The 22,186-nt window shown below is 45.9% G+C and overlaps 1 protein-coding gene across 1 annotated transcript; it reads right to left on the bottom strand.

Annotated features, from left to right (window-relative positions):
- Positions 1-12,311: 12,311 nt before the first annotated feature.
- Positions 12,312-13,021, bottom strand: LOC141419827 (melanoma-associated antigen 10-like). Its single transcript, XM_074063574.1, has one exon. It carries the CDS (start codon positions 12,939-12,941, stop codon positions 12,312-12,314), a length of 630 nt encoding a protein of 209 aa, XP_073919675.1. The 5' UTR covers positions 12,942-13,021.
- Positions 13,022-22,186: the final 9,165 nt, after the last annotated feature.

The raw sequence follows: 22,186 nt of genomic DNA, 5'->3' as shown, positions 1-22,186 counted from the left end.
CCTCTCCTGTGGAGTTTTCCTCCCTCCACCACTCTCACAAGCTTTCCCGCTCCTGGTTGCTGGGTGCATGCCCCTGCTCCCGCTCCCGCCAGAGCCTCTCTGGCCCGCCCGGCTTGTTTATTTACAGTCCCGGGAAAGATTCCCTTCCCCCAATCTTCAATGCTCAGGGCGCCCCACCCTCTTTCCTGCGTGTCTTTATTCCTGTTATTGCTTCTTACTCAGTTTCTCCTTTTTCCCCGGGTGGAGGTCAGTCTGTCCAGGGGGCTATGCTGCTCTGGCCCAGGCTTTTCTGTGGGAGTACCGCAGTCCCATGAAGCTCACCGGGTCCATCTCTTCCCAAGCTGTCTGGGCACCAACAACTGGCGGCCCGGGGGCCCTCCTTGTTTCTCTGTTTAACGTGAAGTGGAGATTCTCTGCGCCGGCTGGAGGTGTGGAGGGGTCAAAGTTATGCCTCTTCTCAGTGATTATGGCTGCAAAGTGTGTCTCCGGCATCTCTCCAAGATTTCACTATAGGAGGCTCGCTTTCTGCTTCCTCCCTCTAGCCACCATCTTGGAAAAATCAAATATAATATTTTGTAAATGTGAAGGTAATTCATGTGTTTCAGAAGTTTTGAAAAACATTGAATGCGTAAGTAAGAAAACAAAGCTTTGTTGCTTTTCTGCTGCATCTTCTCCCAGTTCTAAACATGTCTCTGTGAACATACATAAGAGTACCATATCATAGTCTTTCGTTCATGATTTTCATTTGAACAAATTTTAAATGCTGTGGCATTTTTACGCATGAAATTAGGTTTTTAGTTTTAAGCTTAGGAATTCTGCTTTTTCCCCAAATGAAGTAATAGGAACCAAATGTATATGTGTACCTTAAACAACTAAAAAAAAACCTGACAAAACATACAAAACAACACATTTCAATTTATTGGATATTAGGCAAAGAAAGGATGGTCGTGATTTCTGATAGATGGAAAGTAAATGAGGCAGTCCCTGCAATTACCTCCAGCTTATTGCCTGAAGATAAATTGCAGCTCACAGTGCACAGAGGAAAAGGCTGACTTACCTTGAGTGGGGGACATGGCACTGGGAGTCCAGGAAGGTTAAGATGACTAGAACTTGCAGTACAGACCCTTGGAAAAGAAAAGGTGTGTACAGAAATCTCCTGAGCTCACAGAAGGTGGAAGATAGTTCCTGTTCCCATAAGGCAAAGCACAATACCTCATAATTGATAGGGCACTGGATTAGAGTGCTCAAGAGGATTTTGTCTTAGTGGCAAAGAAATATTGACTGTAGGGCAAACACTACTGTCTGATCTCACGTAAAAAACCTTAAAGCAAGACTCAAAAGGATCATTCTGTTTCTAAATAACTTAACTATGTCCCAGGACAAAACTTAAGAATATTTATTTGTAGAGATAAAAAATATCCAGCACTCAAACAAGGTAAAATTCACAGGGCTTGTCATGCAGACAAAATTATCAGTCATTCTAAGAAAACAGGATGATAAGATGAATAATTGGAAGAAAAATCAATTGCTATCACAGTAGTTTAAGACAATAAAAGGCAATAAAACAGTTATTAAAGTTGATACATATGTTCAAGAAATAAAAAAAATTAATAAAATGTAAAATGGAGAATGGACAATTTAAAAGAGATCTGAAATAATCTTTGAAATATGAAAACTACAATTTCTGAGTTATGAAAATATAATGGAGTATGACAATGGCAAATTAGACATGACAGAAAAAAGATTAGTGAACTTGAAGATATAGCAATAGAAAACTGCCAGAACATAACACAGAAAGAAAAAAGTCCATCGAAAATAATGAATAATCATTAGTGAGCTCTGAGGCAATTTCAAGAGGCCTAATAGAGATGCATTTGAAGACCTCTCCATAGATGAGGAAATATAGGAGGTAAAAACATTTGAATTCCTGAATGAAAATTATCCAAATTTAATGAAAACTATAAATGTAGAGGTCCAAGAAGCTAAAAGCACCCTAAGGAAAAAGAAAGTGAAGAAAAGTACGTGGTATCTAATAATTAAATTGCTTAAGATGAGTGACAAAGAGAAAATCTTAAAAGTGACCAGAGGGACAAAATACATTACCATATGGAGAATAAAGATGACAGCGTATGTCTTGTCAAAAACAATGAAGGCCAGAGACTAGAGGAGTAATATCTTGAAAGTACTGACAGAAAAATAAGGTTATCAGTCTACAACTGTCTACTCAGTGTAAGTATATTTCAAACCAAGATGAAATGAAGTATTCTTTAGAATCAAATACCTACAGAGGTGTGTTAAAACAAATGTTGAAGAAGACCTCTCGGAAGAAACGATACCAGGTAGAAATTTGAAGGCACACAAAGGAATGAAGAGCACTGAGAATTGCAATGATATAGGTAAGTATACAGATGACTTCCTTGGTATGTAAACGGGATTAAAAACGAATGGTTGAAAGTAACAGTAGTAACAATGTAGAGTTGTGTACATAACATAGGAATAAAATATATGAAACAATAGTGAAAGGCCAACAGGAGAGAGATGGAAATACACTATTGGTTTTCACATGTCTGTCTATTCTGAGTTTCCTTTTCTCACTATTTTCCTTCTTATAGCTGAGGCCCTAGCACAGTGGAGCCCACATATGCATTTTTTGAAGCGGGATGTCACTGTGTTGCCCAGTTTGGCCTCAATATACTCGTGGGCTCGAGCAATCCTTCTGCCTTAGCCCCTGAGGAGTTGAAACTACAGGCACACAGCACCAAACCTAGATCCAGGCATGTAAATAGCACTCATCATTTAAAATGCATTTAAAAAGCACAGTGTAATGATGCGAACTCCAGACCCAAGATCACTCTTTACTTTGTTGAATAAGAAACTCATACAAGAATTTACTTCTCCTTGTGTTTTTCAAGGGAATTAAGTTACATATCTTCAATAGATTGTACTAGTTTCCTTTTCTCACTATAACAGGCTTACCAAAACTATCCTGGCTTCAAAAGGCACATTTTGAGAATTTTTAAACTGATACATCCAAGTTTTATTTATCCATGGTGTACCATGTGGTACTTTGATAAATGTATATGTTGTGTAATGTTCAAATCAGGGTAAATGCATCTCCTCAAACTTTTATTATTTATGGTGACAACACTCAAAATCCTTTCTTCAAGTTTTTAAAAAAATGCATCACATCATTACTATCTGTAGTCACCTACTGTGCAACAGAGAACCAGAATTTATTTCTCATAACCGTAACTTTGCCCTCACTGCCCAACCTTTCTCCTTTCCCTCCCCCTACTCTCCCCTGCCTCTGGTACCCACCATTCTACTCTCAACTTCTATGAGATGAACATTTTTAGATTCTGCCTATGAGTGATTGTCTTTCTGTGCCTGGCTTCTTTCACTTAATGTAATCACCTCCCATTCCACCCATGTTGTTGCAAATGACAGGATTTCATTCTTTCGTGACTAATATTCCACACTGTATATTTGCCATATTTTATTTATTTCTTAATTAGTTAAGAGACATGTTGTTTCCATTTATTGACTGATGTGAATAATGCTGTCGGAGTGAAGATATCTTTTCCCTTGAATATGTACTCAATAGTGGGACTTCTGGAGCATATAGTTCTACATTTAATTTTTTGAGGAACTTCCTCTTCTATGCCATTTTTCACAATGGCTGTACTAATTTATATTCGCACTAACAGTGTGCAAGGATTTCCTTTTCTCTACATTCTCACAAACACTTTAAAACAGCACAAATTTATTCTCTCACAATACTAGAGTCCAGAAGTACAAATGAGTTATACAGTGTTAAAATTGGCAGAACTGGGACTAGGGGTCTGGCTCAGTGGTAGAGTGCTTGCCCAGCATGTGTGAAGCCCCGGGTTCCATCCCAGCACAGCACCAACACATACACACGCACACACACGCATACGCATGCACACACACACACACACACGCATAGTATTACTGGCTCCTTTCAGCTTCCAAAGGTGCCTGCGTTCCTGGGCATAAATCTTTGCTTTTATGGCCACAATGCCATTCTGTTTTAAATCTTTCACTATATCCCTCTTTTAAGGAGTCTCATGATTACATGTAGGTCTCACTCACATAACACAGAAAAATCTCCATCGTCTGACTATCCTTAATCACATTCAGAAACTCCATTTTGCCATAATAAGGCCATGTTCACAGGTTCCAGGGTTAGGGCATGGGTGTGTTTGGGAGGTCACCAGAGGGTTCCATTCACGGATTCAAAATATGGAGCCCAAGTCTCTGTCAGAATTACTGCTCAGATCAAAAACTTCTCTGACATTCAGTGCATGGATGAGGCTATGCTGCACACTTGAACTGAATTGTGAACATTCAGAAATTGACAGGACAGAGCGGAGAATCACTTTCATCTTTAAATATATTCAAATACCTAGAAAAGTTCTCCCCCTTCATGAGGACAGTGACATGTAAATACTTCCTCATTGTACATTAGTATAAAGGATGATAACTTAGTAATGAGGAAGAAAGGCATCAGGTATGGTCTTGTTATGCATGGAGGATTTAATGGTCTTAATTACTGAAGAAAATTGTTTAATTCATTAATATATGCTATGTTGTAAAAGAGCATTGGTATAGGTTTCAGACTACTTCTATTTATATTAGACTCTGGTTTATACTAGCTCTATCCTCTTAGGCACAGTTATATAAAAACTAAATATTAATGTCTGTACAGTACCTCAAATAAAGTATAACCAAAATAAATGACACTTTTCTCTCTCAAAACAATATGGAACTTGCTCCCAGCTGGGTCTTCTGCCTCCAAGAAGGAACTCACAGTTCATTTTAACTGTGCACACTTACCTTCAGAATTCCCATGGGAAGTTAGCACCGTGAGTGACCTTGTGAACGTCTCCTGTTCAGACCCAAACACCATCTTAGAGCTATGGATGTTCTCAACATGGGGCACACCATGCTTTCTGCATTGCACTCTGTTCATTCCCACCAGTTTAACGAAGAAGTGTATGCCATATCCCTTGGATTTCCATCGACCATGCAAATGTCTTCACCTTGGGGCAGCCCTTTACCCCAAGCAGAATCGGCAGACAACGTAGGCCAGCACTCATAGCCACCAGACACCTGCACCTTTGGGCTAAGAACTCAGGAACCATAGGAGGCAATGTGAGGCAAGAACACCGCCTGGATAATTTTGCAAGGCATGTCCACACCCACCCCTTCATCTGAAGAGGTTGAAGTAATTAGACTGTGCATTCTACCTTGTGTCCCACTCCATGCAGTTGACCACTACCCTGCACTGCTCATTGGTATTCTTGGCCCTTATAAGCTGTCAGTCATCAGTCATCATCCTGCTCCTTAACACAGTGGGTTAGGAGGGGTTACAATAGATGAACACACTAAAATACTAGCCCTCAGTAGGCACCAGGAAATCTTCCAGCCCTGGGACACTGGTCAGGGTGCTCTGAACCACTAAAATGGTCAAGAGGTATAGCTCACCCAGAATGATTCTTGGAGACAGCTATGATTTTCCTGATGTAGGTAGTGGAGTCCTAACAGAGGGTGAGGAGTCTGGTATGCCTTTAATGTATGCAGCCAACAGGCCTGTCCACTTAGACTTCATTGAAAATTCCAGGTGATGGCGATAATTCCCAGAATTCTCAAACCCTATTCATGGACTCCTTCCTCTCCTTCCATCTCTTCCTCTGCTCCCTTCCCCAGTGTGCTAAGTAGTAGATCCAGAGCTCTGCCGGCCAGCTGCATGGGCTCTCTGAATTAATATTGTATGTGGCTTTTTTCATGAAAGCTGGCCATTGTTTTCCCCTGAATCCTCCCCCTATCCCTTACTCCCTGATGGTGTCCTGTCTACTCTCCTTCCTTACTTTCTGGACATTTTTACAGAATCTTCTTTGAGGGTGTTTTTATCTCATATTTATTTATTTTAATTGACAGATAACTTCACATCTTTCTGAGGTACAATGTGATATTTTACTGGCATATATTAATTGCACAAATGTTTTTATTTGTGATATGCCCATACATGCATAGAATATACTTTGATCAAATTTTCCCACTCTATTACTATTTCTTCCCGCAAAACAAATTTTCACTGTTCTCATTATTCTGTTTTCATGCATGTATGTAAAGTACTTCCAAAGCAAAGAAGAAATACCCCATTGACATGTTAGAATTTAAAATCATCTGTGATTTCTATGACAACATAAACTAGGATAGCATTTTGTTGATAAAATGTTAGCAATATTTATAAAAAGTTAAATTATTCATCAAAGTTTCACTTTAACCTAGTGTCCATATTGTCTTTAGTAGAAAAGATGCCTGCGCCTTGGGCCAGCCCTTTACATTTACACAAGAATTCATGTTCAAATTCAGTTTATTTCAGTTCTAATAACCAGAACAGCAAATGGGGAAGAACTTATGAGTCCATCAGGAAAAAAATGGCTTGCTTATTTGTGGCACATGAATGATCTCAAATTTTAGAGAGTGATTGCAGAATTGAGACAATGATTACATGTGCTTTCGTGAAAAGATCTGCATCCATTTTATCAAGTTTTAACAGCCAGTGTGAGATCCATAAGAACACCATGATCTGTGTATGTTAAATTATCCATATATTTTATAGGACATCTATGTATGAAAAAAGTTCAAAGTCACCTTTAAAATAAGGCACACCAGATTCATTATTGTAACGCTCTTAGACGAGAAGGCTGAATTGTGGTACATTTAAATTATTAGATTTTTTTTCCATCAAGAATAAATGCACTACTGTTTTTGCTGCTAAAATATTTAAATAAGATTTACAACTTGAATAGTAGCTATGTATAAGTTAAAGTAACTGTTAGCTGATAAAACATGAAACCCGAATTTGAGTGGTTTAACACAATAAAAGATCATTTTGGGGACACACAGGCTTGAATGTGGTTTGGCAGTGGCTCTGTTCTCAGGTGCCCATATCCAGGCTGCTTTCATCACGTGAACATGGAGCTGCCACGTTTGCTATTGAAAGAGGGAGGAAGCCTGGAAATGCAAACTGGCTCTCAAATGCCTGGATGGATGTGACAAGCAGCACTTCCACTCATATTCAGTCACAGGGAAAAGTCACATGCCCCTTCCTAACTACAGCAGACAGCAGTTTTCCCCTCACCCAGGGAGGAGAGGAGGCGAGGGAATGAATGGGTGCTTGCACCGTCTTCCACAAACTGTTTCATAGTAGGAGCTCAGCACAAAATCACTATTACCATTGGTCTTCAGGAATTCAGCTTCAGTGGATGGTTGCTACTCATCTCCCACTTATGAGGGGCTCCAGGTTCTGACCACCTAAACAAGCCCATGCATCCTTTCTGTGTCCAGTTATCAGTTTGAAACAAGAAGCTAATTAAGATCCTAGAGCGAATATCCACGGGCCCTTAAAAATCCTCCTCTGCCTTCAGACTAACAGGCCAAGAAACAATCAATGATTGGACAAGTCAGAATACTCACAACCCACTGGGAAGGCAAAACCTTTGCTGATCCCAAGTAGGGTTGGACACATGTCTAAAATTACAGTTGGGAGTGAACTTTTCTGGCCAAGGGATTCATGGTTATCAGGGAAAAAAAGATGTGCAATGCTCCTTAACAGGGAAGACAGGTGATTCTTACAGCCTCTAGAGGAGGCAACAGGGAAGGACTGGGGACAGGCAAGGTTGCAGAGTTGGAAGGGAGGGAACATGGGAGATGACCAATGGGAAGGAGTTGTGGTGCATGAATGACTGGACAGAAATGCCCACAGCTGGGCACAGTCAGTCTCAAGGAACCAACTGAAGCCAATGCACAAATTGTTTGATTTGCACTGTCGCCTTCTTTATTGCTTATTTTAGCACATTGACCTCCATCAGGTTCCTTCTTTTTATCACCAAGGACATAATGCAGTGTTGAGAAGAGAAATGGACTATGAGTCAGAAGGTCGTCCTTGGACTGGGAGGAGTGGGAATAGCATGCGCTCCAGATGAATTTAGACCCAGGTCTCCTCTCCATCTGTTACTGACTAGCCAGTTATGCAGGGAAGTGCCCCGTACTGTGATCCTCCGGCTCTTCATCTGTGAAGCAAGGCTGATAAGGCCTGTCCAGTAGGACTGCTGGGACTGCTTTACATATGTAAAGCTACTGGGGCAGTGCCTTGTGGGTGCTGGAACTGTAGTGAATGGCAGTGGCTGTTATTTCTAACTGTATTGAATCCCAGCCCCTCCCACTCTGGGATGTTGTTCATGTGGTCACTGTTCTCCAGGACAACAGAGAATATGCAGCTCAGTGATCCACGGAATAAAGAAATCACCCCAAATGAAATATCACGAATAAAATTCAGTAAATGCTCCTGCTAAGAGGACACATTGGAAAATCTGTGTGTGAAGGACTCTTCCTGGCTGGGAAGCTCCTAGAATCTGAGGAACATTTGTGAAAATTGGAATCAATAAGAAGTTACTATTATTTTGAGATAGATGCCCAACCTAACTACCTGATCTCTTGACCGGTCAGTTCAACATCTAGGGAAGTTTGCTGACCAGTCTCTTAGCAGGGTGGAGAAGGCCTTTCTGAATTTGGCTCTCACTCACACACTATGCTTTCTACCAACCGTTTACCTGAGACTTCTCATCACCACCCAAACTTGCGTGCATTTTGCACAAGCTTTTCACTCTGAGACAAATGTCTTTCAATTTCTTAACCTAGTGCCCTTCACCTCAGGTTTAAAGATGCATCTGATTGTCTACCTCCTCTTTCCAAAACACCTAGGCAATTTAGTCCTTTTAATGTGTCTGCTCTATCTCTTCATTGTGCTCATGTGCAATATCACTGCCTAGTCTCTTGTCAGGAGGGACCACATCTTCTTCCTCCCTGAATCCTTGGTCTTCGTTCCCCACTCCCACTCCAGTGCCTCACATAACACTTGTGCATGGGGGATGCTCAGTGATGAGGGGAAACTGAGAAATGAAGGAATTCCTTTTTGGAGAAACCCTGTTGTGAGTGAGTGTGGCTCCATGACCAGCAGCATCAGGACACCTGGGAGCTCTTAGACCCCATCCCAGATCTGCATCAGAAATGGCATTGAACAAGATCCCCAGGTATTTCTTCTAGTGACTAAAGTGGGAGAAGCACTGTGGCAGTTGACAAAGGAGAGTAAAAATCGAAAGAGGGTATTAAAGATATTCTGTCTGTCACAGGAACAGACTGAAGAAAATGTTCAAATGGAATGCCAGGGCTGTTCAGAGTAGTCTGGAGAGCAGGTGGTTGACTGGTTCCCCATGGACCCCAGAGGGCTCCAGAGCATCTTTGCCCCATTACCACTAAGCAAGGGGTGCCAGGGTTGTGAGGTTCCACAGATAGTGTGCAGCCATACGGCAATAGAGATGACTATTCCTTGGCTGAAGCTCTGACTCAGGCCAGCTTGCTACATCATTAAGCTATCATGTGCCAGAACCTGACATTTGATCTTCTTTGTCCCAGCCTTCTCCAAGTAATTAAGAAAACAAATCGTTTCCGTTGAACACTCAGGTCTGTGTTAATTTTGTCAGTCTCCTTTATTCTATATTTACATATAGAATAAATGAGCGATATCATAAACATATATATGGCGAGAGAGAAACAGAACCAATTTCAGTCCAATTAATGCCATTGCACATCTGAAATGCCCTATAGTGCTCCCATCTCTTACTAAGGAATTGTAAAACGTCACTGTGTTCCAAAGCATACAGATCTCTCAGTTGGTCCAAGAGACAAAAGTTTCTTCTTACTAATTAGTCATTCGTAGTGCTTTCTTTCATTTGAAAGTGCTCCATCTTATTCTTCTAGTTTCCAATTTTATTATTCCTTCCCCATCTCAAAAAGAGTTGGAAATTCTAAGCTTATTCACACACTCCCTACACTCCTGCTGCCAAATATTACCTGATACTAGAATCTACGGAGCTGTCATCTGTTGTCAGTGGTGCAAACAGATGTGGAACACTGTCTAAAAGCTCAGATGCTGAAGACCAGGTAAGCTATCATCAGCAGACCTCAAAGGACCTCCCTTGATCACTGCTCTGACACTTTGAACTCTCTCACAACCTTTTCTTCTACTTCACTTCTCCTTGATCTCAGATAGACCTACAGTCCTGAGATGCATTTCTTTAATCCCAGTCCAGCAGCTTCCTTCAAGCCTTCCTTTATCCCTCCCAAGCCAGGCTTTCATTCCTAGTGGACCAGTGAAGCTTGCTTGATCATGGTGGATCAAGTCTGTCTGCAGCATCCTTCATTACTTTGCACTCATTTCTCTGCATCCACTCAACACAACCACAATCCTGGATGGACCAATAGCCCACAATATAATTTCTTTGGTTTTACAATCTACCCTGATCCCAGCTGGGGAAAATCAATCAACCATGATTGGCCTCATTATTACATCAGGGTTCATCCTCAGTTGACTAGTCATTGATACCAGGGAACCATTTTCCCTGGTCATAGTGATCTACTTCCCCAGTTGTCATCCAGCAGATAGAGTTGGAAGTTAAGCTCTGAGAGTCAAGCTCAAAAACGACTGATATGATTGCTAAGAAGCTATCCAGAAAAACCCTGATAATATTTATTCACTAATCACTAATTCAAACCTTTTCTGCTTTCCTCAACCCTCCAAATCAACTGTCATCCTTAATGCCTACAGAAAACAAAGTTGACGTGCTTCCTGACAAAATTCAGGCCATCAGTAGCTGCACTTGTCTTGGGGAAAAGGCTATCAACATGTACTATGTTGCAGTAAGATAGGAGTAAGAAGTTTTGGCGGGCTATTGCTTAGTAGGGGAACTATAGAGAACAATTACACAGTACACTTCAGAAGGCTGGAAGAAAGGATTTTGAAAGTTTTCACCATAATGAAGTGATCAGCGAGCAGGTAGATATGTTGTGACTTGATTTAAACAGTGTGCAGTGCAGGTATGCATTCAATATTATAGGGTAGCCATTAATATACATAATTTAAATATTTTTCAATCAGTCAAAAGTTAGAAGCAAGAAATTACATCTCTCATTCCACTGACAGGGACCCCTTATTAATTTATGATTGTCTTCTCTGATCACTTTACCTTCACCCTCAGTGATGTGTCTCCTCCTGTTCACGTAAGCACATTTCCAATTCCTCACACACCTATTGCCTTTCTCTTTGTCTTCTCATCTCTCTCTCTCAACTGTTTACTTCCTTTTCTCTAATGTCTTCTTCATTAGCCTTGAAAACACATTCAATTTGCTATGATCATAGGGAAAAAGATTATCTTGAGTCTTCATTTAAACTCATAAATATATAGCCTAAGTTTTTCTCTCTATCCAGCTTTATTGAGGCAAAATTGGTATGCAAAAAATAAATAATGTACACAGCATATACACTTTTGTGAGTTTGGACATATATCTACATTTTTGTTACCATCATAACTCCTCTATGATCCTATATCCGTCAGCAATCATTGATTGCATCTATCCCCTTCTCCCTCCACCATCAAACTTCTGGAAAGATGTATGTGTGCTCATGGTTTCCACCACTTTCAATTTCTTACTTACTTATTAATCTCTCCCATTATTCTGGGCCTGGATGCCCTAGTGTACTAGTAACTTTGCCAATACTCAAAGGCCTCCCAGAGAGCTGGGGTTCAACGGAAGTTTGAAGAACTAATGAGACAGTGAGTTGTGAAATTATTTATTCAGTTATAATTTCATCTATATTCTCAGATAACCAAGCAAATCCAGGTAAATACATATATTATTTAACGTCACAAGGAAGACCAAAGAGAAAGCTAGAATTGATCTTACTTTCTCTTACTCTTCACACTTTTTTGAGTTCTGTCCTTACTCACATCTAAGGAAATAGCCACACACTGCCATGTTACCCTGCTCCAAGTCACAAAACTACATGGGTTTCCCAGTTGGTTGAAAAATTAACAAGAATCCCTCTTAAACTATATTAACAGCAATAAATGTGTGACTACTGTCCTTCATAACCTTCCATTCTGAAACTAAGTAAACCTTCCATTAAAAGGGACATCTGAAAACTTCCAAGGGAAACACAGGTCAAGTTCAACGTCTCCTAAATAATCAGGAAGACAAAAATTTTTCTACAATATTATGCCCTCAGCCTACCTGGGGCTCCACTACTGAGAAGACTGACTTCTCTCTCCAAACACAAATGAACAATGAGCTTCATTTCACATGGGGCAGAAGAAGCTACTGAATGTGGCCCAGGCTATGGAACAATGTCACCTGGACCCACAGTGGTTCTTTCTGAGGACAATTCATGCCTGGGCCCCCTCTTCCTCATTTCTAGAAGCCCGATCAACCAGGGATTGGAGGAACCTAGGAACACATCTACTGAACTTGGCCCTGTGTTTCAGGACTTCAATCCTGCTGGTTTCAGCATAGGCCCTTGGGCCCCACAGGAACTCATAGCAAGCAGGATCACTGTTGGGGACCTGGCGGTACTCTAAGTACTGCTCCTGCACAAAATCTTCAGTGATGAGCTTCCTGGGATTCCCATACAAGTAGTGCTCCCTCCCAGCATAAACCCCCATCATACTCAGCCCTTCCCAGAAAACCTGTTCAGAGGCACAGTTGCCTTCCACAACGATGATACGCAGGGTGATGATCAGCAGGCCCGTCTTGGGAATGCCCTGCTTATCACTAAGCAACCCATCATATGTCAGCCCCAGGGAAGTGACAAGGATATAGGAGTGGCTGGAGGGGTCCACTTCCCTCATTTCAATGCCAAAGACCAGATGCAAGCAATCACAGGCTCTGCTGAAGACTGCAGGGAAGTAATCCTGGTGACTTCTCCTGACATAATCTAGCATCTCTGCCTTGGTGATTGGCTCCTTCATTTGATACTTGAGGAGCAGGAATGGCACCAAGGATATTGCTTCTCGCATTAAGGACTCAGGGCTTACCAGCCTGCTCCGGGGGACCAGACCTTCCCCTCCACGGCTTCTGGAGCCCTGGTTGAATTGGCTCCCTGGACTGGACACCAAGCCAGCGGGGGGACAGGTGGCTCTCTGAGGACTCTGGGGACAACACAGTGTCCCAGCAGGAGGCACATCTCTTGGAGTGACTGGTATCAGAAGAGTAGAGGAGAAACAGGGGTTACCAGTAGCCCCCTCCTCTTCAGCCACAGGGTCCTGCGCATCCACCAGGCCCGGGGCCTCTCTTTGGGCCTGAGTATTACCCTCCAGCTTAGGTTGCTGGCTCTTCTGACCATGAGGCATCATGACTTTCCTTGAGGACAGCAAGCAGGAGGGTGGGCAGGAGCTTGGGGATGGGGACTCACAGGCCTGGAGGAGAGAAGTAGTACGTGATTGTCCTCACTGACAACTGCATCCTAATCCCCCTACACCCCATAGATTTTCTTCTAGCTGGTGGAATGGCAGGTTAGGGACTTAGGTCATGTGTGTTTGGTGAGGGGACTCCCTCTCTCCTCACCTTGACTCCTGGCAGATCCTGGACAGCTCCTTCTGATGATCAGGCTTGGCTCCCTCTCATGTCCTGGTGTCTCCTCTTACTCCAGGCCCTAAGCTCCCTGAGACCTGGGAGAGAAAAGATAATGAAGCTCATCTGGACACCCCTGCAGGCTGACAGAAGTAGCAGGGGCCAGGGGTCCTCCTGTCCCCAAAGTATTCATACTTACTCCTCACCAGACCTGTGCCCTTCCCCTCTGCTGACGTGCGCATCTATCTTGCAGGTCAATGCAACCATCTCCATGACCCCTAACCCATCTCTGAATAGGAAGGCAGGGGTGGCATCTCCTTCCCACAGTCCTGCCTGGAGCCACCCTGCCCTGACAGGAATGATAGGTTTTTCATGTCTCAGATCAGGGGTCTTCTTGTTCCTCCAGGGTCCTGCTGGGACACTCCTCAGAAGCCACACTCCTAAGAATAAGGCCCTCTCCTCCCTGATACCTCAGAGGCAGAAGGGAAGGGGCCCTGCATCTGGCCTCTCTGGCCATTGCTAAAATGAGGATAGAGGTCCCCCTCTGATCTGGAGTGCAAAGTTTCTTCATTCATCCCTGTGAGTTCTCCCCTTGAGTCCAGGCATGATCCCAACCCTCTAAAGACCTGTGTCCCTCTCCCTCAGATTGTAGAGTTGAATTGTAGGCCATGACTCAGCTTGAAAGCAGGGGCAGGGCTGGGACCCTCAGTTCTGCCTTGTGTCTCATCTTGACTCCTGAGAGTACCTGGGCCCTTTCTCACTCTCCTGAGGCACGATTCCTTCTACCAAAGCCTTAACCTCTCAGACCCGAATACAGATGTTAACATGTGTGGGACCTTCCAGCACTCCTAGGCAGTGTGGCACTGGGCCCTTCCAGGTCATCTCAGTCCTTACTAAGTCCTCAGCTTGACTGCCAGCAGTGGCTGTCTCCACACTGGTCACCTGAGATCCTGTTCCTTCATGCAAAAGTTGTATTTCACCTTCCTGGTCACCCTGCATGGGGACTCCCTGGACTGACAGCAGATGCAGAATTTCCATGGGTTCTCCTTCTCCTGGAGTCTAAGGTTCTCTCCCTCACTGTTTAGGCCCCATCCCCTCTGTCCAAGACCCACAGTGGTTTCTGACCCCACAAAACAAGAGTTAGGGAACCTCCTAGTCACAGTGCCTAGGCTACCCAGGGGAAACAGCAGAGGTAAAGTGGGAATTTGGCACCCATCCATCTTCTTTCAGGGCCTTTCCATTGCCTCCAACTAGAACCTAGAATTGTCGTCTGCCAGTCTCATGTGTCCCCCTCAGACCAAGGTTCTGATCCCCATGGTCACTTGAGGGGGAACAAGGAGGGAGGTGTGGAAAGGGAGAGGTGGTCATCTGAATAGAAGCCCCTCATCCAGCTTTATCAGTAAGAGTGAAGCCTTGTCTGTTCCCCTCAAACCAAGATTCTGACTCCCATGGTCCCGTGGGAGGAAAAAATGAGATGTGGAAGAGGAAGGGGTGAGCACTTGATTAGAAGCTCCTTGTGCATGTCTAACAGTAAGGGTGTGGATGGATTATTTGGGATCCTTAATGTTGGGGGAGTTTGTTCTGTCCAGTTCTTACCCCCAAGTCTCACAGAGCCCTGGCCTCTCCTTCCCACTATCCTCAGTGGAAAACTCTGATTCCTATTGTCCCGTGAGGCAGAAGAGGGGTGGAAGAAGGGCAGCAGCAGTCCCTGATTTTAACCTCTCCATGGGACCTGTGGGAGAGGTGGGAGCAAACAACAGAGGCAGGACTAGATTATTTTGTGAAACCTCTCTCTGTGGGTATGGCTTCCTCTGTACACCTTCAAGTCTTATCTGGAACCCTCAGAGAGCTGGACCCTATTCTGTTCACAGATTTCAGACAAAGGCTGTGACTTCCAGGAATTCCTGGGGCAGAAGGAGGGGTGGGGAAGGAGCAAGCATGCTCCTGTGACTAGACACTCCACGCAGGACAGGGGTGACAAGAGGGGTTATTTGGGGACCTTCTATCCGGGGGTGGGGTTTCCTCTGTCCGTCTTCAGTCCTCCATTCCTTCCCTCCCAGAGCCCGGACCCGCTCCTCCTCACACCAAAGCTGTGACTCCCAGGATTCCCTGGGGCAGAAGGAGGGGTGGGGGAGGGGCGAGCGAGCTCCCGTGACTAGACACCCCCATGCGGGACATGGGTGACAAGTGGGACAGGGATGGATTACCTGGGGACTCTCTATCCGGGGGTGGGGTTTCCTCTGTCTGTCTTCAGTCCTCCCCTCCTTCCCTCCCAGAGCCCAGACCCGTCCCTCCTCACACCAAACCTGTGAATCCCAGGATTCCCTGGGGCGAGAGGAGGGGTGGGGGAGGGGCGAGCGAGCTCCCGTGACTAGACACCCCCATGCGGGACATGGGTGACAAGCGGGACAGGGATGGATTACCTGGGGACTCTCTATTCGGGGGTGGGGTTTCCTTCGTACATCTTCAGTCCTCCCCTCCTTCCCTCCCAGAGCCCGGACCCGCTCCTCCTCACACCAAAGCTGTGAATCCCAGGATTCCCTGGGGCAGGAGGAGGGGTGGGGGAGGGGCGAGCGAGCTCCAGTGACTAGACACCCCCATGCGGGACAAGGGTGATAAGCGAGATAGGGATGGATTACCTGGGGACTCTCTATCCGGGGATGGGGTTTCCTCTGTCTGTCTTCAGTCCTCCCCTCCTTCCCTCCCAGAGCCCAGACCCGTCCCTCCTCACACCAAACCTGTGAATCCCAGGATTCCCTGGGGCGAGAGGAGGGGTGGGGGAGGGGTGAGTGAGCTCCAGTGACTAGACACCCCCATGCGGGACAAGGGTGATAAGCGAGATAGGGATGGATTACCTGGGGACTCTCTATTCGGGGGTGGGGTTTCCTTCGTACATCTTCAGTCCTCCCCTCCTTCCCTCCCAGAGCCCGGACCCGCTCCTCCTCACACCAAAGCTGTGAATCCCATGATTCCCTGGGGCGAGAGGAGGGTGGGGGAGGGGCGAGCGAGCTCCAGGGACTAGACACCCCCATGCGGGACAAGGGTGATAAGCGAGATAGGGATGGATTACCTGGGGACTCTCTATTCGGGGGTGGGGTTTCCTTCGTACATCTTCAGTCCTCCCCTCCTTCCCTCCCAGAGCCCGACCCGCTCCTCCTCACACCAAAGCTGTGAATCCCAGGATTCCCTGGGGCGAGAGGAGGGGTGGGGGAGGGGCGAGCGAGCTCCAGTGACTAGACACCCCCATGCGGGACATGGGTGACAAGCGGGACAGGGATGGATTACCTGGGGACTCTCTATTCGGGGGTGGGGTTTCCTTCGTACATCTTCAGTCCTCCCCTCCTTCCCTCCCAGAGCCCGGACCCGTCCCTCCTCACACCAAACCTGTGAATCCCACGATTCCCTGGGGCAGGAGGAGGGGTGGGGGAGGGGCGAGCGAGCTCCAGGGACTAGACACCCCCATGCGGGACAAGGGTGATAAGCGAGATAGGGATGGATTACCTGGGGACTCTCTATCCGGGGATGGGGTTTCCTCTGTCTGTCTTCAGTCCTCCCCTCCTTCCCTCCCAGAGCCCAGACCCGTCCCTCCTCACACCAAACCTGTGAATCCCAGGATTCCCTGGGGCGAGAGGAGGGGTGGGGGAGGGGCGAGCGAGCTCCAGTGACTAGACACCCCCATGCGGGACATGGGTGACAAGCGGGACAGGGATGGATTACCTGGGGACTCTCTATTCGGGGGTGGGGTTTCCTTCGTATATCTTCAGTCCTCCCCTCCTTCCCTCCCAGAGCCCGGACCCGCTCCTCCTCACACCAAAGCTGTGAATCCCAGGATTCCCTGGGGCAGAAGGAGGGGTGGGGGAGGGGCGAGCGAGCTCCCGTGACTAGAGGTTCCTCTACTCCTCCCTCCCCACCCCGCCCCGCATGCCAGATTGACAACCGGGGTGCAGCTAGATTATCTGGGGACCCTAACTCTGGGTGAGATGTTCCTCTGCCCGCCCTTAGCTCTCACCTCAACACTTCACAAGCTGAGCCTCTGAGGGACGGACCTGAAGCGCGGCGCAACCTCAGCCTCTGAGGATTCTAGAAGTCCGGCAACGTCACATCCGGTGTGGTGCCCGGGGTCTCCCAGGGCTGACAGGAGGGGCGGAAGGGAATTCTCCCAAGACCCTCCACCCTCCCTCTTAGGGTCCCGGCTTTGGTTCCTGGCGGAGCCTGGACCCCTGTCCTGTACGGACCTCAGTCCGCTCTCCTCAGACTCCCAGACTCCCCTTAGGTGGCAGAGGGGTGAGGGGATTGGTCAGGGTAACCATGGGTGACCGTGATGTCCAGGGCTTTCCAGGGCTGACCACAGGGGTGGAGATACATTCTGTGGGACTGCTCTCCATGGAGGGAGTGTGTCCCCTCATTCCTCAGAGTCCTGTTCTTGGCTCCTGGTAATAACTGTATCCATATTTTCTATGGACTTCCGTCTGCTCCAGTCACATTTCCAACACTCCCTGAGGTGGCGGAGAGGTGAAGGGAGTGGCCACGCTGAACATGCTGCTGTCCGGGACCTTCCAGGGCTTACCACAAGGCCAGAGTTGGAATCTGGGGTTCCTTTCCTTGATGGAGGGTGTCCCTTCATTCCTCACTCAGAGTGCTCTCCTTGGTCCCTGGCAGAGTCTGGACATTCCTCCTCAGGTGAAATTTGAGTGGTGATGGCACATCTCTGTAATCCCAGCCATGCAGGAGTCAGTAGGTAGGAGGATCACTGTCTGAGGCCAACCCTGGGCAAAAATGTGAAACCCTATGCAAAAAATAAGTAAAACAAAAAATGACTAGGGGCAGCGCTAGCAAGTGCAAAGCCCTGGTTTCAAATCCCAGACCACCATAAAAATATCATGCCAAACCTCAATACGTACAATTTATGCATGTTAATCAAAAATAAGGCAAAATACTTTTAAGAAAAGAAAACACTGTGAATTTCCAACCTGTTGGCCTGCCCTACAAATTTCAGATATGCCAAACTCCACAACCACATGAGCAAATTCCTTAAAACGCCTGTCTTTCTGCAGAAAGGTATCTATATCTCTATAGATAGATATGGGTAAAGATAGAAGTGCAGTAAGGATCAAAGTTTACCCAATTGCTCCAGACCCTGTTGACTTAGAGAGCATCCTTCGTCTCCTTTAATCTTCATTGGCATATTTATTAATAATGTGCTGACTATATATGCATATACATGTTTATCTATAACTAGACTTCCTCCTGTTCCATTGAGGAATTGCTACAATTCCATACTATCTTGGTTACTTTTAGTTTATAGTTCTTGAGGGAGGGTTAACCCTCCATGTTCGTTCAATTTTAAAGGCATCTTTAGCTGTTCTAGGTATTTTGCACTTTTATATGAAAATTAGAATCAGGATGCCAATTTCTACAAAATCTTTTGAAATTTTGATTTGAATTGCATTGAATCTATCAATGTATTAAGAAGAACTGACATTGTAAGAATATTCAGTCTTCTGAGTAATAAGCAAGGTTTCTATCTCCATTTATTTAATGTTCATTAATTCATATTTGCAAAGTTTTATACTTTTCAATGTAGAAATCTACATCTTTTGTAAATATATCCCTTTTAATTCCTATTTTCTAGTGACATTTTAAATTGTATTATTTAAATTTCTATTTGTTCTTTGCTGTAAAATACACATACAATGATCTTGCATTCAGTAGCATTGCTAAACTCAATTATTTGCTGTAGAAGCATTTTTCATTGATACAGTTTTCTGCATGTGCTATCTTATTTTCTGTAAAGAAATACAGCTTTACTTTTCTTTCCAATCTGGAGACTTTTTAAAAATTTGTCACATACTGAACCTCAAGGACAAAGTTGAACAATTCCACACAACTCCGTCCTATCTTGTGAATCTATTGGTCTTGGCTTGTAGTTTCCTACATACAAATATCTGAATTCTGGAACATGAATCTCTCCTACACTGTTAAAACCTAAGCCTGAGTTACTACTTACTGAGATAAGCAGCCCCCTCAGTCTGTAAGCAAGAAGAGGCTACCCAGTGGAGGAAGTCTATTCATTGAAGTCTTGACAGCCCGAAGGCAGTGATTTTTAAAGTAGAAAACAAAATCCAAGGGTACCTCTGTGGATGCTGGGAAAAGGGGGTGGGATGGAAAAGTTTCCTGGTGGTAGCTATGAAGAGAAATCTATAGGAGGGGAGTGGAATGATCACATACGCACAGACATAAATATGGTCATGGTGCCATGAGTGGATTGTAGGGAAACATACAAACTAGGCAATGAGGAAGAGTGGGAGAGAACAGAACATGCCTCTGAATTGAGTGTCCATGGGAAATGTGGAGGAACACCTCTCCCTGCTGTGTGACCCACCAGAATTGATATGGGGAGATGAGGAGGGATGGCAGGTCAGTTTAATGGTTCTTTAGGAGTGCTAAAGAAAATGCCCCCCTTTCCCCAACTAGAACATCTTGGCGTCCTCTCCCCGCCCCCAGAAGTGTCTACATGGTGCTTTGTGATGTCCAGCCCTGGCTAGGGAAGTGGGCTACTGACCAAACAATGACTAAGGGTGTGACCACCCATTGTGGGGGAGGGGGTATATATACCCCAGTCAGGAGGCCTGGGCATAGACCACTGGCAGATACTGACAGGGTGAAGATGGCCAGAAAGCCACCAATACGTAGCAGAGCTGCCAAACATCCGACCCCAAGCACCCAAGAGAACAACAACAAGAGGACCTCTTCTCCACCCAGGCGCAAAGGCAAGGTGAGCTGACCCACCCAAGGTCTTTCTCATTTTCCTTGCCTCTTCCCTCCAAGACTCCTCCCCTGTCCTTGCCTGGCACTCCTTTCCATGAATCCCCTATTCCCATCCCCTTCCCCCCAGGAAATAAAGAGGAGGACTTCTTCTCAATGCAGTTGGAAAGCAAGGTGAGCCACTGCAGGCCACAGGGTGCTTTATGGCATGTGGGATGGACAGGTTCCCACTTGCTACACAAGACCCCCAGAGGCACCAAGCATCCAAGTCTAGGTGTGTCCCACCAATGGAGCCAAGAGAACACTGAGTTCTGCACTTGCAAAGAGAAACATGGGGGACCGCAGCACCTCTGCCTGCTGCTCTCAGTGCTTTTAGACCCCGCCCAGTGGTTCATCTCACTGTTTGGTGGGAAGAAATCATACAGTTTGGAAGGTCTGGGCTTGGGGGCTCAGATCACGTGGCAGCTGACATGTGTATCCAGGAGGCAGGACTTGGAGGCTGAGTAGCAAGGGAGCCATGCACTCAGTGCTCTGTTTCTGCTGTGACCCTCAGGCAATAGGATTCCTCCCTCCCCAGGGAGGATGCAGCTTTCCAACCACCACAACCTTTGCTGCCATAGCTACCCTTACCTTGAACTTCTCTGTGGTACCACGTCAGACCCTCTCCCCTCTCCATCAACCCTCTTCTGACTGCCTTCCACAGACACTGTGGCCGGATTTCCCAAGACTCCCTGAGTCATGATTGTTCCTTATTTTCAAGACCCCAGAGTAGCTCAGTCTTAAGGAATGCATAATCTCTCAAGATGGCATCTTGTACCTCTCAGAGGTGAGGGGAGGGACAGAATGTCTTTTCACCATGCACCTTCCCACAATGGTACAGTCACTGTCTCACCAAATCCTCCCTTGAGGAGTGACATTGTGTTACCTACAGCCAGGTGAGCATGGAGGAACTTCAGGTAAGACGTACACAAATTCGGTTACGGTCGAGAACAGAAAGTTTTGCTTACAGTGTGTCTGTGGGAGAGGTGTGGAGAGACACCCAATCTGTGCCTTACGACCCAACAAACGTGAACCTGGGGAGGTACGTGGGGTACCGTGTCAGTTGGGGACAGCCGTTTAAAGCATCTGAGCACATTCCTTCTTTCTCTGACCAGACCTTCTTGGCCTCCTCATCATACCCCCCTTCCCAATGGACAGGTCCACATGGGCTTTGTGATGTCTAAGCCCCTTCTGAGGCCATGGCTGGACTGGCTAGGTGAGTGGCTTGCTGACCACATAATGACAGGGTGAGACCCCTCACTGTATTGGAGGGGTTATATCTGCCCCAGAAAGGAAGCCTGGGGATATACCACTGGCAGACACTGACATGGGAAAGATGGCCAGAAAGCCACAGACACACAGCAGAGACACTGAACATCTGACCTCAAGGACCCAAGGGAAGAAGAGGAGGACTTCTTCTCAACACAGTTGTAAAGGCAAGGTGAGCCGACTCACTTGTTGTTCCCCTTAACTCCCCACCCCCCAAGCCTGCTCCTTCCTTGTCCTTTCCAGGCCTCCCCTCCCCCCATCACACTCCCGGCATGGAGTCCCCTGTTCCCATCCCTCTTCAATTTCCATCCCCCCACCAACGCCTTTCTGTGATCTCCCTATTGTCCTTCCAGCCACACAGGACCACAGTGAAGGTCAGCATACCCTGTCAAGGGAGTCTGAAGAAAAAAGCCTCCTCTAGAGATCACACTGCACTTGTTGAAGCTAAGAAAGGGAGAGGGCTGGTGGGATTGGACCAGCGGAATGAGCATCCCCCTCAAGATGACCCACAGCAGGACCAGAAGGATGAAGAGACCTCCACCACCTGTAGTGAGGACCTGGGCAGCAAGTAATGTGAGAGGGAATGAGGCCAAGGACTTCAGGGCTATCCTCGAAGGCT

The sequence above is a fragment of the Castor canadensis genome, chromosome X, assembly GCF_047511655.1.
Source record: "Castor canadensis chromosome X, mCasCan1.hap1v2, whole genome shotgun sequence".
NCBI lineage: Eukaryota > Metazoa > Chordata > Mammalia > Rodentia > Castoridae > Castor > Castor canadensis.
The sequence above is the reverse complement of the archived record's forward strand: the minus strand, read 5'-3'. Positions and strand labels throughout refer to the sequence as shown.

Coding starts and splice junctions, on each gene's coding strand:
- LOC141419827 (XM_074063574.1), bottom strand. CDS start 12,941: ATGCGAGAAGCAATATCCTTGGTGCCATTCCTGCTCCTCAAGTATCAA.